At 40.1% G+C, this 18,191-nt stretch overlaps 2 protein-coding genes across 10 annotated transcripts in view; one reads left to right on the top strand and one right to left on the bottom strand.

Annotated features, from left to right (window-relative positions):
• TRPC6 (transient receptor potential cation channel subfamily C member 6) overlaps positions 1-18,191 on the bottom strand; it is a 160,028-nt gene that overhangs the window by 37,378 nt on the left and 104,459 nt on the right. For 6 of the 9 annotated variants that reach the window (XM_050940800.1, XM_050940810.1, XM_050940862.1 and 3 more), the window contains 2 exons: positions 15,476-15,661; positions 11,294-11,458 (listed from right to left, as the gene is read on the bottom strand). The exons of 1 other annotated variant lie outside the window; for it this stretch is intronic. In XM_050940800.1, coding sequence (XP_050796757.1) covers positions 11,294-11,458; positions 15,476-15,661 — 351 coding nt within the window. The remainder of the gene's footprint in view (positions 1-11,293; positions 11,459-15,475; positions 15,662-18,191) is intronic. 2 more of the 9 variants (XM_050940830.1, XM_050940841.1) reach the window with 2 other exon arrangements.
• ARHGAP42 (Rho GTPase activating protein 42) overlaps positions 1-18,191 on the top strand; it is a 596,304-nt gene that overhangs the window by 577,870 nt on the left and 243 nt on the right. The gene's annotated exons all lie outside the window — the stretch shown is intronic.

Raw genomic sequence — 18,191 nt, 5'->3', positions numbered from 1 at the left:
ATTTCCAAGTCCAAGTCAGACTTCAGCCAACATCAAACTGAAGTTTAAATAACCAAGGAATAAGAGGTCAGTGAAGGATACAGTAGTAGCATTAATAAAACACAAATAACTTACTGAAAAAGATAGTCATATCTAAAAATAATATTATAAAGGAACACTGTCAAGGTTAATAGGCCCCAAATTTGACCCCTCTACTCTTCTACATATCCTTTTACAAATCCACACAATTCATTATGTGTTTCCAAACCCCCATAAAATTACTTTGTCTTTTTCCTAAAAATAATAAATTTCCTCAGCCTCATGAGGTGCTCTACAACAACAATTTATTGCATGTGCGGTATGAAGTGAAAGGATACTTCTTACAGGTTTCATTTTCAAACTTCTTTTGGGGGGAAGGGGTGGAACGAGGTCAGGTCTCACCACCTGGCACCTCCTGCTGGCTGTCTCTGGTAATTAGTTCTGTCCAGTGGAGCACCCCCTCCTGGTGGTGTTCCGTCTGTTGTCTCACCCTCAGTTGGCGTCTCTGGATCCGCATTGCTCCCAACTCATGGCGTCCTCTTCTGGGACCACTGCCCTCTGGCAGTGCCCCTTAGTCCATCCACACCCCCTTCTGGGGGTGCAGGGGGGTTGATCAGCAGTCTCTCTGCACCCCAGCCACCACATACAACCACACACCCCAAAGTCTAATCCCTCTTGGCAGGGATCTGGCGTAGTCTATGACGGACGCTCCTTATGGCTGGGCGTACTGCAAGGAGGGAAGGGGGGGACGCAGGCCCGCCCTTTACTCTGGGTCCCAACCCAGGGACCCTCTGGCAGCAGCCTCGCTGTCCTCCTTCTCTCCCCTCGTCTGTCTGCTTCCCTGGGCTGCTTCCTCTACGGCCCCTTGCACCTGCTAGGCCCTTCCCTTCAGGGCCTGCCGCCTGGCAGGCTACGGGCTAGAGCTCCCTTTTGCTCCCCGAGCCTGGCGAGCACTGCGCTGTTTGTGGTGCTAGTCTCCCACCCTTGGAGACTGACCTTCCCCTCTCAAAGGCCTGGGACAGACTGACTGCTCCCTGCCTGGGCAGCCTTCTTATAGGGCTGAGCCCGGCCCTGATTGGCTGTCTCCACTCTGGGCCCTGATTGGCTCACAATAAGCCTTCTCTAATTGGCTCCCTGTCTGTGCAGGTGCCCTGGCCTGCCATAGCCCACACTCTCAGGGAGTGGGGCAGTCTGCCCCATTACAGGGGGTTATAGCCCGCCCACTTCCCAGAAACCCAATAGTACAGGGGGTTATAAACAACAGTGAGTAAAACAGATTTTGAGAATGATAAACAAAATACCTTGACAGTGTCCTTTTACATGCATTATCTGCCTGTGTTCACAAACGAGGATGGGACTGGGAGACAGATGCCAGAAAGAGAAATACCCAGGGAAGAAGCAGAAATATTGAAGGAAATCAGGTTAATGCCAGAATAGCTGATCAAGAAATTAAAAAAAAAAATCTAAAAGATTGACAAAGCCCTCCACTCCTCAAAAAAGAGAAAAAAATCTTAAAAACTAATTGGAAATAAAATAGGCTACAGATAGCTTAGATTTTTTTCCTAACACCTACATTTGGGAATTGACCAGAGCTAGGCTAGGAATAGAAGTTTTGTAACTTTGGCTCTACCTGTGGAGAAGTTGCAGGACAGAAAACATTAATTTGGGACAGAATGGGGAACACAGAAAGACGGGGCTTGAAACTAGAGCTTACTGCACTGAATATGCACTGAATTTAATAGGAGTTGAGGGCTTGCAGCATCACATAGGATTGGACCATAAATCTTGGTAGATGACATGGATATAGAAATGGGAAATTACACTTTCCAATGGTGAAGAAGGAACAAAAAAGTTGGTGCAAAAACGTAGTGGACATGCTTTTTAGGGTGGTCCCTTCAAGCTTCTCTTATAGAATCACAGATTCATAGAACTGCAAGGGACCTCGAGAGGTCATCTAGTCCAATCCCCTGCATTCAAGGCTGGACAAAGTATTATCTAGACGATGCCTGACAGGTGTTTATCCAACCTGCTCTTAAAAAACCCCGATGATGGAGATTCCACAACCTCCCTAAGCAATTTATTCCAGTTCTTAAACACTCCGACAGTTAGGAAGTTTTTCCTAATGTCCAACCTAAACTGCCCTTGCTGCAATATAAGCCAATTGCTTCTTGTCCTAACCCCAGAGGTTAAGAAGAACAATTTTTCTCCCTCATCCCTTGTAACAACCTTTTATGTACTTGAAAACTGTTATGATGTCCCCTCTCAGTCTTCTCTTCTCCAGACTAAACAAATCCATTTTTTTTCAATCTTCCCTTGTAGATCATGTTTTCTAGACCTTTAATCATTTTTGTTGCGCTTTTCTGGACTCTCTCCAATTTGTCCACATCTTTCCTGAAATGTGGCACCCAGAACTGGACACAATACTAATCAGTGTGGAGTAGAGCGGAAGAATTACTTCTCCTGTCTTGCTTACAATACTCCTGCTAATACATCCCAGAATTACGTTTTCTTTTTTTGCAACAGTGTTACACTGTTGATTCATATTTAGCTTGTGATCCGTTATGACCTCCAGATTTCTTTCTGCAGTACTCCTTCCTAGGCAGTCATTTCCCATTTTGCATGTGTCAACTGATTGTTCCTTCCTAAGTGGAGTACTTTGCAATAGTCTTTATTGAATTTCATCCTATTTACTTCAGACCATTTCTCTATTTGTCCAGATCATTTTGAATTTTAATCCTCTCCTCCAAAGCACTCGCAACCCCTCCCAGCTTGGTATCATTCGCAAACTTTATAAATGTACTTTCTATGCCATTATCTAAATCATCAATGAAGATATTGAACAAAACTGGATCCAGAACTGATCCCTGTGGGACCCCACTCGTTATGCTCTTCCAGCATGACTGTGAATCACTGATAACTACTCCCTGGGAATGATTTTCTAATCAGTTATGCACTCACCTTACAGTAGCTCCATCTAGATTGTATTTCTCTCATTTGTTTATGAGATGGTCAGTATCAAAAGTCTTACTAAAGTCAAGATATTCCACATCTACCACTTCCCCACCTATCCACAAGGCTTGTTACCCTGTCAAAGAAAGCTATCAGGATGGTTTGACATAATTCGTTCTTGACAAATCCATGCTGACTGTTACTTATCACCTAATTATTTTCTAGGTGTTTTCAAATTGATTTCTTAATTATTTGCTCCATTATCTTTCTGAACTTAAGATGAATGGTCTGTAATTCCCCAGGTTGTCCTTATTTCCATTTTTATAGATGGGCACTATATTTTCCCTTTTCTAGTCTTCTGGAATGTCTCCCATCTTCCACGACTTTTATGGATCTGGGTACCCCATCATTTTCACATGCACTTCCTTTGCAACATGGAAAGCTCATGTTGCAGAAGAGGGCTGTATATATCTGTCATATCATTGCTTTTTGAAGTATAGTCTTCCCCCATGGACTGAGAATATTACCTCTGTAGAACTCTCAGCCCATGGTGACCTGGCAGTGAGGATTTTGGTTTCATATTCGGATCCCTCATTATGTTGCCACTAACTCACTGTGCTGGCTCAATTATTTACACTTAAAAAGCCAAATTCTGCCCTTAGTTACATCTGCACAACTCTGCTGAAGACACTAGAGTTGCTCGGATGTAATAGAGGACAGAATTTGACCCATACAAAATTCCATGAAATAAAATACTATCCTACAAAGATAAGATCAAATTCTGCTCTCAGTTATGCTGATGTCAATGGAGAGAATGAATTTGCACTTGTGTAAATGTGAAAAAAATATTTTAGTAAGTATGGTCTAAGGATTGAACTATGTGACTGTGTATAGAAATGGCAGGAAGATTGGTGCTGTAAGAATTGGCATTGGCGATTCTGTAGAAGATGTATTTGCCCTCTTGTCATTACTGAATCAATGTCTCCATGTATTGTTAAGGGGCTCAGTAGATTGGAAGGTGCTGCCCTCTGGATAACACTTAAAACAATTCCTGATCATTTATGGCCATTACTATCCCATGGCTCTTATTTTGTTTGGGTTGAAATGTAAATGTCAGTATCTTTGCTAAACTCCAGTATAGGTAATTACATGTTTCCTACCTAAAATTCTTTCTGTAGTTTCAGTTGGATATACCTGATTCTTGTTACAAACTCTATTTCAGTTTGCTGTGATTTAAATTACCTCTCTGGTACCTTGAGTATAGCTTTAAGCAGTGACTGTTTCAGCACAGAGGTGGGCTGCATTCAGTGGCACAAAAGGTGAGGTGATTCCTACAACTACATACGCACTTTGTAAAGTGGGCTAAAATGGATTTTTCTGGGTGAACAGTGCTATATAAAAGTAGTGCTGTATCATTATCATTACCTGTGACTGAGAGATATTGGAAATGAAAAGGAAGTAAGAACCAGAGTTATATAGAGATCAATATTTTGGGCCATATTTGTCCAATAAACAACTATAAAAAGTTGTAGAAAGGAAATTATATTGGCTTATGAAATAGAACTGGCAGATGCATTTAAATGTAGTGAAATGTAAGAATACATATTTTAACATGCAGAGGACTGGACATACAATTTGCACTATAGAAAGGAACAATCAGTTGCACACATACAAAATGGGAAATGACTGCCTAGGGAGGAGTATTGTGGAAAGGGATCTAGGTGTCATAGTGGATCACAAGCTAAATATGAGTTAATAGTGTAACACTATTGCAAAAAAGCAAACATCATTCTAGGATGTATCAACAGGAGTATTGTAAGCAAGACAGGAGAAGTACCGTACATACTCGTTCATAAGCCAAATATTTTTGGTAAAAAAGTGACGCATAAAAGAGCAGGAGTCAGCTTATAAATGGGTCTACACCAAAATTTGATGATTTTAAACTCTATGGAATCATTGAATTGAACATCTAATACAGGGATTGGCAACCTTTGGCAGCCTGGCGGGCTGGGCTGGTTTGTTCACCTGCGCATCCGCAGGTTCGGCCGATTGCGGCTCCCACTGGCTGTGGTTCACCACTGCAGGCCAATGGGGGCGACGGGAAGTGGTGTGGGCTGTGGGATGTGGTGGCCCCTGAAATATAGGGTTGACTTATGAAAGAGTCATACACTTTTTGCTATTTATACTATCCAATTTTGGGGGTCGGCTTATAAATGAACGGGCTAATGAACAAGTATACATGGTAATTCTTCCACTCTACTCTCTGAGCTGGTAAGGCCTCAGTTGGAGTATTGTGTTCAGTTCTGGGTGTCATATTTCAGGAAAGATAAGGACAAATTGAAGAAAGTCCAGAGGAAACCAACAAAAGTGATTAAAGGTCTAGAAAATCTGACTCGTGAGGAAAGATTGAAAAAAAATGGGTTTGTTTAGTTTGGTGAAGAGAAGACTGAGAGGGGGACATGATGACAGTTTTCAAGTATACAAAAGGTTGGGTCTTGCCCATATGCTTACAGTCTGACTGATTGCCATACTTGGGGTTGGGAAGGAATTTTTCCCTGGGTCATATTGGAAGAGCCCCTGGGGAGCTTTTCACCTTCCTCTGCAGCATGGAGCATGGGTCATTTGCAAGTTTAAACTAGTGTAAATGGTGAATTCTTTGTAACTTGAAGTCTTTCAACCATGATTTGAGGACTTCAGTAACTCAGCCAGAGGTTAGAGGTCTATTACAGAAGTGGGTGGGTGAGGGTCTGTGGCTTGCAATGTGCAGGAGCTCAGACTAGATGATCACGATGGTCCATTCTGACCATAAAGGCTATGAATCTATGTTGTTGCAAGGAGGTGGGTTCTCCTTAACTACTGAGGATAGGACAAGAAGCAATGGGCTTAAATTGCAGCAAGGGAGGTTTAGATTGGACATTAGGAAAAAACTTCCTGTCAGGGTAGTTAAGCACTGAAACAAATTGCCTAGGGAGGTTGTGAAACCTTCATCACTGGAGGTTAGACAAACTAGACATTCCTGTCAGGAATGGTCTAATTATTACATAGTCCTGCCTTGAGTGCAGAGAACAGTACTAGATGGCCTATTGAGGTCCCTTCCAGTTCTACACTTATATGATTCTATTATTATCAGGTATCAGAGGGGTAGCCGTGTTAGTCTGGATCTGTAAAAGCAGCAAAGAATCCTGTGGCACCTTATAGACTAACAGCATGCTCCAAAACGTCTGTTAGTCTATAAGGTGCCACAGGATTCTTTGCTGCTATTATTATCAGAGCCAGCAACCGGATGCCTATTTCTCTAGTCTCTGAGATGTATATTTATTGCAACAATGATAAGGATAAAACAAAGCAAAAGGATCCTGTTCTCATAATGGCGCAGGCTACCAAACACGACAGGAGAAAGATACATATTTAGGAGGGAAGAAACTTTAAACCTTTTAGCACAGAATTCTAGAAGGTATATATAAACATCCCAAACCAAAGGAGATCACTATCATCATCATGCATTTTTATTACAATAGCACCCTCAAGCCCCAAACACATCAAAAGGCATTGTCCCTACCCCATACAGCTTATAATCCAGCTCTAATTGCTGTTCTGTCCTGACATCATTTACAAGGATCAATATTCCCAAGCTTCCAGCACAAGGCAGGTGGGAACATCCAGAGCTCTCAGGAGTGTGGGTAATCCAGTAAAACCAATCATCTGAGGACAAGAGATACAGGCAATGTGGGCAAACTTGAAAAAACTCACTTTGGTTCTGGAGATATTTTTGCTATGTTTTCCATTTTGAATAGAGAAAATAACACTGGAACCAGAAATATATCTAAAAGCAGAATGAACTTTTGAAGTGCCCATCTGTAAGTAACTTTCTTTTTTCTAAAGACACCATAGTCAATAGACTACAACTTATTTATTGACTTTCATTTGTATGTATTAACTACCTAAAAGAGCACCTACTCCAAGTCCTCGACAAACTCTTGAAAATACAATTAATCCTTTAACAGACTGGCATTTACACATGGATGGCTCTACCCCAGAAACAGTGTGAACATAAACATATAATAAACTCCACCATCAAACTCAGCACTGGAATCTCCAACTTGCCCTATCCCTCAGTTCCCTACAGCCAAGTGTGCCGTGAAGGTTAACAAACATGGGCAGTTACATATAGACTAGGTGGAAAATTGGGTTCTAAAGTTACAAGGACTTAACAAAGAATGCCCTAGATATCTAAGGTACTTATGTGATGCCCAATACTGTAATATCTGAATACCTCCCAATCTTTTATGTGAGATAAGAAAGTTCTATTTATCCCCATTTTAGAGATGGGAAACTGAGGTACAGAGAGGCTAAGGGCCATATTTCTAAATGTATTTAGGCACTGCTTCACTCATCGCTGCAACATCTAACTGATTTAGGAGTCTAAATCCTAGTCTCAAAAGGGAGTTAGACACTTTGGAGCCTAAATCCCATCTACTGTCACTAAGATTTTGATTCTGAAGTGCCCAGTCCCTTTTGGAAATGAGATTTAGGCTCCTAAATTAGTTTAACATTGGAATGCTGGGTACCACAACTCCTAAATATCTTTAAAAATTTGGGCCTAAGTGTCTTGCTCACTATCAGACAGGAAGTCTATGGAAAAGTAGAGACTTGAACCCCTATTTTCAAACTCCCAGGTTAATACCCTAACAATGGACCAGCCTTCCTCTCCTGTACCAAAAAGCTCCTTCTTAGGTGCCTCCACTGATTGCAACTGTGGAACTATGTTACAGGGAGAGATATCGCCTCTGAGATAGGCAGGTGCCAGAGGGTTTTACGGGAAAAATAAGTACCTTAAAAATCAACCTGGAAACTAAAAAACAGCAAATGGAAATCAGAGAGCACTAGTTTAATATGCTCACAAAATGACACACCACTTAAAAGCAAGTATCAAAACCTGCACCAGCTGCATTCCGTGTTTGGATTTAAATTGTAGCCTCATGCAGAGTATGTCACTCTAATTTCAAGGTGAGAAAGGGATGAATGACAGTTAGAAGGACCACAGCTGAAATAAATGAGCATAGCCTCCAGGTCATCTGGAAATGAAGGAAAGCTGACCTAGTCATAACTGCAACTGGCTCCTCTGTGAGCAGCTGGGTATCTAACTGGACTCTCCTATTGGGAATCCAGACCACAAATGCAGGACACATGCCCTCCTGTCACATCTTCCAATTGCTTCCCTCAGCCAACCAGCCTCACCTCCAACTTGTGTGGATTGAGTCTCAGCTAGTTACCCTCATCTATGTCCCAATCTCACCTAGATACTGAGAAATGTAAATGACCACTCCAGCTGGATCAGGGTAGATGGAGGTATAAAGTTGTATGTCATCTTTATACTGAAGACACCAGAGCCTATGTCTCCTCACTAACTCTCCTTACCAGCTTCACATACACATAAATCACCCTCAGACTAGAGATGTAGTTATGCTATACCACGCTGAGAATAGTGGCCTCAGATATGAGCAGATACTGAGGGCTGTCTCACTTGAATCTTCTGGATATTCTCAATTAAAAATGATACAGGGCAACAGTACTTCTCCACTGGCCTTCACAAGCCAACAATATCAGTCTCAAGTGCAAGTTGACGGCTGAAGTGTTCCCAGCACTTTCTATACTTCAGAAAGGGACACTGGCTGAAAGTCAAGCAAAGAAAATGTGACTTTCCCCCCTTCAAATATCTGCTTTATTTCCAGGGAGTTGGGCAATTCTGACCAAATAAACTCAATTTTATCAGCAACATAAAAACATTTTCCTCACAATAGGAGATACTCAATTCAGCAACTGGGTGGAGGTGACTTAGATTAACTAAACTGTCTGTCCCTTGAAATAAAACAATGGATTGAATAACTATTCCTTTGCCTCTCTCACAGCCATGGCATAAATATTTCAAAAATCTCTATGTCACAAAGAATCAGACTCAAACTAGGATTTTCACCTGACGTGCTGTGGTCATTTTCCCTCTCACTTCAGCTGTTGTGGGACATCTATAAACCAAGGTGACCCATGAGATAAAAGCCAGAAAAGATGCCTTAGAGGCCACTTCATAGATAGTTGAGGACAAAAGTGTTACAAAATTCCACCCACCCATCCATAGATCAGTCTGTCAGAAGATCAATATTCTGTTTCTCTGTCCCCTGGAACTGCTCTGGGACCTTTAGTTTTCAAAGGTAAATCCCCTGCTAGGAGAGGAAAACTCCAATATGGTCTCAAAGGAGGTAATTTTTATTTTAATGATTAAAAACAAAGAGGCATATCTCTAAAATAAAAATGAAGCACAACAACAATTGTAACAGTTAGAAAGGGAAGGGCCAACTTGCCAATTCACAGTATAAAATGTAACAAAATCATTAAACAGATATATTACAAGGATGGGAGACAGTTGTAAAACAGAACAGGAGGTTAAATTTTAAAGGGATGCTGTCAATTGAAACCTGAGGAAAAAAGCTATGTAGAAACAGATTTTCTTAAACCAAAGACCAATTAAAACAATTTTATAATCCAATAAAAAGAAGGGCTTTTAACAACAACAACAAAAGCCAAACAACAAATACACACTTCCATGCAATGTCTGAAACCTAAATGCTGAAGCAGTATGAATCTCAAGGCATGTTTAAAGACAAAAGTGTTATAAAAACCTTTGAGACTATAAACAAAAATGGAACTGACTAAATTGAATTTTATTGTCCAGGCTGAGAGAAATGCAATTAAACAAACAAACAAACAAGTTACGGAAATTGGATATATTTTTAAAAATCTAAGTTGTTAATCATAATACATTTGTTTATTACAACGTATAATTTTAACTTTACAGTGTCCCCTTTACCTGTTACGACAGCAGGAGAACTAAAATACCAGAGGGTGGAAACTTTGAATCAGTGACCAGCTAAAATAGATGTTCTAAACAAAAGCAAAATTCTAGAGGATGGAAGAGTTTGGGCATATCTATGTTGGAAATTGCAACATGGATCATCCAAACTGACATTCAGCTCTAGAAGCCAAATCAAAGTAACAGTGTTTTGTAAATGCATACAGAAAAGACCACGTGGAGGCTTTGAAAAAATTAATGAGATGAAATGAGCCTTAACATTATCCTGACAAGCCCTCAGGCTGTAGCAGTGAGAGATGTAATCAGATGGTCATTTAAGCACAGCTTTCTTGGTAAAAACAGAATTTATTGTGTTGGTGTTAAAAAGTGGTTTGAATTTTCTAAGGCCTTTAATCAGCTCATCCCATGGATCTTTTCATGTCAAGGCCGTGGAGAAGATCCACACTATGGGGTGAAATCTTGACCCCATTGACGCCAATGGGGGTCAGGATTTCATCCACTGTGTATAGCTTTCTTATACAAACCTTAATTCCATTCGAAATATATCATGCTAAATTCAGTTCAGTTACACCAGTGTACCCAGAATAGTTTAATTCACTTCAATAGATTGACATCACACTACATTAATGGAATACATGAAGATAATTAATTTCAGACACATCTGTGTACATCTGTGCTGGGCAGATAGTTGGACAATTTGTATTGGTGGTTTGTGGGCAGCAAATATACACAAAGGTGACATTTTATCCTGTGTGAAATCGTAAGAGGGTAGCTAGCTAAGTGGTTTTAATTCTGAATTTTAGTTCAAGGTGGGTTCTAATGATGGTAGTGTTAGCTTGATGTGAATTTAAGAAGATTATATTATTCTGACATGCAGTTATGATTCGGTTCCTATCTTTATTTTATCAGAATCAGGGCCACATATTTTTCTATGAATAATAAACACATTCCCATTGTAAATAGCTAGCAACCTGGATAACACAAGGGAGAAGGAAGAAAACCTGCTAATTGCAGTTCTTACTATCACTGTCTGAATACTCTGATGGGCAATTTCTCACTAAACGAGTATTAATTTTTTTGTAATGTTCATTTATCAAGCCCCATAAATGTATTAATTAGTTTTTGTTAAATAATCTAGCTACTATATATTTAACAGCACAGCAACAAAATGGAGAGTACTTTGATTCATTGTTTTGATATTACTGTTTCTATATTGCAATACTTCCTTCCCTCCCTGATCATTTTTTCATTTAGTATTCATTGTATTCCACATGATGCTTTTACTTTTTTTTAATTGTGAATGTTTGAGTGTGTAATCCTGCAGCTATTCCATTACAATGTGGCATTAAATAACACATCACTGAAGCTTTGCTAAGTGCATCAATAATTTATAAATATGTTTCAACTTTGCCAAATTAGAAACTTGCATGCAGATGCTCTAACAAGACTGTACAGACTAACCTTGCTGCATGGAGCAATCCAGTAAACCACTGACAGGAATGGCAGCCCTACTGCAACTGCAAGAACAACTAGAAACTTCACTGCCATGGTCTGCTGACGTAAACCTGAGAGATTCTCATACCAGATTGAGAGAAGTTGTTGCTGGCAGTTTGGATGTGCTACAAACTATGACAAAAAAAAGGAACATTATTGTCAGAACGCCATTAAATAAAATGTTAGCCATCAGAAATGGATGTAGAATGTAGGAATAACAAGAAGTCAGCTATTATTCAGAACACTATCAGAGTGTACAGTAGTATAGAAGAGCAATCTGCTCTTTTCGATAAGCATAATCTCCCTAGAATGTAGGCACACTGCTAATCATGGCAGGAATTTTGGCTAAACTGGTCCTAAAGTCACACTTGAGTATGTGTGGCTAGTTAAACCTTTAGAAAAACCCAACCCATTCTTCAAACTAGGGGAAATTTCATTTCACCTGTTCACATTTCAATGCCTTTGCCTATGCCTTTAACTTCATCTCAAAGGGTATGTCAACACTGTTTTATATTATTTCATTGCAATATAATCATGTGAAAAGGAAAAAAAAAAGAAATGAGACACTGAATCGAATTGCTCTATTCACAGTTTAAATGCTATTTTATTGCAAAGTGAGAATACTGGTGAGCTTAATGAATTTTAAAACATTAATCTAAATCCTTGTCCCATTACAGTCTATGGCAATGTTGCCATTGACTTCAGTGGCATCAGGATCTGGCCTGGCATCGGGGTCACTATGGAGTCTTTCTACACCAAGAGACTCCAATATGAATAATTTTAGGAACGTCAGGTCTCTGCATCCCTCAAAATAATTTAAGTTGAGAAAAAAAATCATGATTTCTATGGGTAATCCTTTCATGCCAGTGATTATTATACTGCAATGTTTCACAAAAGACTTTATGCCAGGAAAATGTCTCATCAAAATACAATTACAAGTGAAGCATGCAGAATCAGAGCAACGTAGGGCTGGAAGGGAACTTCAGAGGTCATCTAGTCCATCCCCACGGACTAAGGCTGGACCAAGTATATCAAGACCATCCCTAAACAATGTTCGTCTGTTCTTAAAAAAGCTGTTTTTGCAAGCCTTCAATGACAGAGGTTCCACAACCTCCATTAGAAGCCTATTCCAGTACTTAACTATCCTTATAATTTGGAAGTTTTTCCTAATATGTAACCTAAATGTCCCTCACTATAGATGAAGCCCATTACCTCTTTTCCTACCTTCAATGAACATGGAGAACAACTGATCACCAACCTCTTTATACCCAGTCTTTCTAACCATTCCTCATAGGTCATGGTTTCCAAACTTTTTAGCATTTTTGTTGCTCTCCTCTGCACACATTCTAATTTGTTCATATCTTTCTTAGTGTGGTGCCCCAAACAGGACACAGTACTCCATGTGACACCTCACCAGTGTTGAGTACAGAATAGGAAAATTACCTCCTGTCTCACATACAACACTCCTGGAGGCGAGTATAAAATATATGGAAAGTCAGTGTACCTCTCCTAGGCAAGCAGAAGTCACCCTCTGTTCTTAAATAATGTACTTACATAGACACATCTTTTTTCCCTGGATGTTCTAAACTGTAGTACGAGCATATGGATTACATAGTATAGCACAATATGAATTTCCAAACACTATAGTCACTTATCTAACCTTAATTTTACAAACTGCAACATTTGTGTTTCAAATGGGTACATATTCTCCAACTAGCTCTAGAAAATCCAGGACCATGAAAGGCATTAAAGAAGTCATACATTGAGCAGTCCACATTATAAATAATAATTGTTAGTGGCTATCATTTACCATTATTTTAAAGATATTACTATGGCATTTAGACAGTATTCAGTAACAAAGAATCAGCCTCAATCTGAGCATAATGCACAGGAACTAACTGGATCTATTCTATTCTATTCTATTCAGGCTTTTATACCATGCTTATCACCAAGATATCTGAGCACTTCCTCATAGTGCATTAAGCAAGGTGACTACACATCTGTCATGTGTTGCTTGTGCTCTCCCCAGATGGAAAAGCATTTGCAGTGGAATGGGGGCAGGGGAGAGTTGGTAGAGTGTGTCTTTCTCTTTTTTAAAATATAAATATACCTGTTCCCAGTTCATTGTACTGCAAATAGCTACAAAGTCTGCTGACATTTATATTCCTGATGTTCTCATTTCTGATGCCCTAATAGTTTTTGCCTTTGTGTCCTGTACTGTAGATGACAATACACAATTTTCAGTCATGAAACAAGGAATACACAAAATGTTCACATGAAAAATATCAGTTCTTTTATTGAAAATGAGGAACAGCAGTTTCTGGTGCAGGCAGTCACTAATTGTTCGTAATCATGCTATGGCAACCAGGTCATGTACACCAATTCTATAAAACTGGGAAGTGTAGAACACAACCCTCTTTTCCATCCAAGCTCTGTGACATTGTAAAAGGTGTACTGGAAACGAATGTATAAAGGAATGATAAGATTTTCTTTGCCTGGTCTGTAATAAACTATAAGCCCAAACCTGTAATATTTACTGAAGAAGTCAGAGTTTTACAACAGAACTTTTCCAAATTAAAGGTGGCAAAATCAGAACTGATGTCTGCTAAAGAAAAAAAGTAGGGATAAGTAGAGAGAGTAAATAACTAATGATGAAATAAAACCCCTCCATGTTTAATATGTAGGAGACATTGTTTAATAACAGTTCAAACTCTATCCATGCACACCATGTACACACTTAACTATTTTAGGATTTTCCATAAGAAACAGATCAATTAGATCTGCATAAAAGGACTCTATTTCTGCCCAGGTAAACCGGATGGGTACAGTGGGTCCCTATTGGACATCATAGAATTCCATTTCTTTTACCTTTCCTGGTTATTGGATATTGGTGAGTTTTATTTGTTTTTCACTGTGCAGATGTAATTCTTTTTTGTCATGGCGGGCAAACTTTATCATAGGCAAGGGAGGCTCCAGGTGGCCGGTCACTGTGAGGGCGGCAGTCAGGCGGCCTTCGGCGGCGTACCTGCGGGAGGTCCGCTGGTCCCACAGTTTCGGCGGCAATTCGGCGGTGGATACGCCGAAGCCGCGGGACAGGCAGATCACCTGCAGAAACACTGCCGAATCCGAGTGACTGTGGACTGCCCACAGGCACTCCACCAAAGGCTGCCTGACTGCTGTGCTTGGGACAGCAAAAAACATAGCGCCGCCATTGATCATAAGTCTTGCACTTTGCTCTGAAAATGGTCAGATTCTGCATTACTCTAATCTCCTTTGGAAGTTAATTCAACAGGTAAATCCCCTTGACAAAAAAAACTTTATCTCTGGTTCACACACACTTCATCCTGGACATTATGAGCTTCACTGTCCAAGAGAAGCATAATTATCCAAATGAGTAAAGGTGGAGAAGCAGCTACTAATGTAGTTGGGTCCTGACTTACTGAGTGCATTCAAGATCCAGACCAAGGCCTTAAACTGGCAACAGAAGTGAACTTAGAGCTGATGAAGCAACCATAGCATGGAGATGATATATTCATTCCAGCTCAGGTCATTGAGGAGACTGGGGGCCATGGTTCTAACCAAGCTGGAGCCTATGCATGGCTTCCAGACTGATCACCAGACCATCTATGCTGATAAATTCTGGTATTTTGTAAGCAACCTAGTTTTGCATATGTCTTTCAAATTTCCTAGAGCAAATAAAAATTGGCCTTTCTCAGCAGGCAAATCCTCTGTGAATAGTTTGACATAAAGATGTATTTATTATTATAGGGCCAATATGCTACATTGTACATTTTAATTAATTATATCCAATGATTTTGTTTTAGAAGATGGATTAATTATCTCTCATTAGTGAAAAAAATAAATGCAAAGTCTGCAAATAATGTACACAGCTAGTTCAAGTAACCATATGTTACTATTACTGTTACCTCCTTGTGTGCTGCATACACCTTTTATCTCTGGTTTTTATTAAGACAGTAACTACTTTGGGGCAGGGACTCTAAATGTATGTTTGCACAGCATTCACTGCAATGGGACCCGGATCCTGACTGGAGCCTCTGGGTGCTGCCATAATACAAATAATGAATGGTAATATGAGTTAATAACACTGCCACTCATTTAAACTACTACTTTATTAATACCAGGGCTTACTTTTTTGACTTCATACTTAATGGCAAGTTTTAAGCGGCTAAGACTGGGACGACCACGTTCTCCACTACTATGGCTCATCTCCACATCTCCGTTCAAAATAGCTTCCACTTCTTCAGTATTTCTGCACAAATCGAGAAGTCCAACTACAAAATCCTTGCATTGCATAGACAATTTTTTGTAATCATTCTGAAGAGAGAGAGAAAAAAGAAAATAAATAGCTGTTTACATATAACCCATGAGAAACCATTTTACTCCTTCAAGTGCTAAGAGTTGACTTTCTAAGTGACTATTCATGAACTAGCCACAGGAGATGAACAAGAAAAAAAGCAATGGGCATGTATATACTCGTTTTATTTGTAGTTCTCAAAGTTCTTTATGAACATTATAAATTAAGACACACAATATCCCTCTGAAATAGATATTACTTCCTCCATTTTTTGTGATGTGAAACCAAAAATATATAAAGCTAAATTCTCTTATTTAAATCAGTCAGTTTGCATTAGTTTAACTATGGAGAATTCAGCCCATCAATTCATGGATTATAAGGCCAGCAGGCAAGGGCCATTATGACTGCCTAGGCAGACTTCCTGCAGAACACAAGCCATAAAAACAGTTCCTCCTAATTTCTAGACTGAAGTGGTCTGGCCTCCGTTTCAGCCACTGCATCTTGGTATGCCTTTGTTTGCTAGATTAACAAGCTCTCTACTATCAAAAATCTTCTCCCCATGGAGGTAATTACAAACTATCAGCACATAAACTCTCAACCTTCTCTGGGGAAATCTAAATAGATTATGTTTTCCAGAATTTGAATCATTGTAGATCTTCTCTGAAGCTTTTTCAATTTTCAACATCCTTTTAAAAGTACAGCACCAGAACTTGAACAGTACAGTAATGGTTTCATTTATTCTATACACAGTGGTGGTAACAGCTCTCTACTGCTACTCGATATCTCCCTGCATACACATCCAAGGATATCATTTGCTTTCTTAGCCACCACATCAAACTGTGAGCTAATGGTCAGTTGGTTATCCACCTTGTCTACTAAATCCTTTCCTCAGTCAGTGCTTTCCAAAACAGAGCCACAGTGTGACCCACATTCTTGAAGAACAGAAGTTAAGTTGGTCTCACAGTGAGCCAATGGTGGGGTCAGGGTAGAATTTGGGAATACTGTTCCTGTTTTTGCAATTTCCAATTCATATAACTTGAAGGTGTAGCCAAGGATAAAAGGTATCAGGACACAGAGGTGAAATATAAGTATTAATTAATGTTGTAACACAGGGTCTAGAGGCTTCAGGCCTGTAAAATATTTAGCTTAGCCAAATTAAGCCTTACAATATCAGGGTTGGAAAGAACCAACCCCCTGCTCAAAGCACGATCAATCCCCAAACACATTTTTGCCCCAGATCCCTAAATGGGGCCTTCAAGGATTGAACTCACAACCCTGGATTTAACAGGCCAATGCTCAAACCACTGAGCTATCCCTCCCCACCTTTAAAAGAAGTTAGCATAAGTAAATTAATAATATACCTGCTGAGCTTGTCTGTGATATGCTGATGTTTTGAAAATAACTACTGAGTTTGGATAATAATGCCTACACATAGACAGACACCACAAGATGACCATTGGTAGCTAGGGTGAAACGTTAGGGACTTCCTTAAGGTAACCAACTGCTTGCTACTATGGTGATACGGTAGTGAAAATGGTATAGAGTGTACGGGGAATTATCAAGTTAGCCTATGAAAAATGGGATACCCCAAAAGTGTGGTAGGTCAAATAATGAAAAGGAAAAACCTTCACAAATATGTATGAAGACTGATAACTGTCAGCATAACACATTCAAAAATCTGCGTCCTGGCCTGGGTGCCCTGGTGCAGAGAGGAGACACTAGGATGCCGACCACTGGTGATGAGGATGAGGACTAACACTACCCACTGGTGATGAGGATGAGGCCTATTGTGAGTAATAGAAATATGCATTCTGCACTGGTCTCTCTCTCCTTTACCGGATTGCAGTGTGTGTATTGTTTGGTTGGCTAATAAAAGAAATTATTATAGAAAGAGAACTATGTAGTCTCTGTTGTGCATCATAGACCTCCCCTACCCCTTCCATTGATAACCTCACTACTGTAGTCAATCCTGGGGGCTGAATTCTCATAGATTAAAGTAGGTGTCAACCCTCACCTTTAGGTGGGTAACTGGTTAAAGTAATCCATAACTATAGATAAGGCTACAAAGGTTAACGGCAATACCACCTCCCACCAGAGAAAGGGGGAAGTAGGGAGAGAAATATGACTCACAGTGGTGCTTGTGGGGTGCAGTGCTTTCTGGGGCTACTGCAGAAAAGGACCTATGAGTCAACAGTGTGCCCTTGTTGCCAAGAAGGCTAATGGCATTTTGGGCTGTATAAGTAGGAGCATTGCCAGCAGATTGAGGGATTGATCATTCCCCTCTATTCGGCATTGGTGAGGCCTCATCTGGAGTACTGTGTCCAGTTTTGGGCCCTACACTATAAGAATGCTGTGGAAGAATTGGAAAAAGTACAGCAGAGGGCAAGAAAAATGATTAGGGGGCTGGAGCACTTGACTTATGAGGAGAGACTGAGGGAACTGGAATTGTTCAGTCTGCAGAAGAGAAGAAATGAGGGGGGGATTTGATAGCTGCTTTCAACTACCTAAAAGGGGGCTCCCAAGAGGATGGGTGGTACTAGATGACAGAAT

Source organism: Gopherus flavomarginatus, chromosome 1, assembly GCF_025201925.1.
Source record: "Gopherus flavomarginatus isolate rGopFla2 chromosome 1, rGopFla2.mat.asm, whole genome shotgun sequence".
Lineage (NCBI taxonomy): Eukaryota > Metazoa > Chordata > Testudines > Testudinidae > Gopherus > Gopherus flavomarginatus.
The sequence above is the reverse complement of the archived record's forward strand: the minus strand, read 5'-3'. Positions and strand labels throughout refer to the sequence as shown.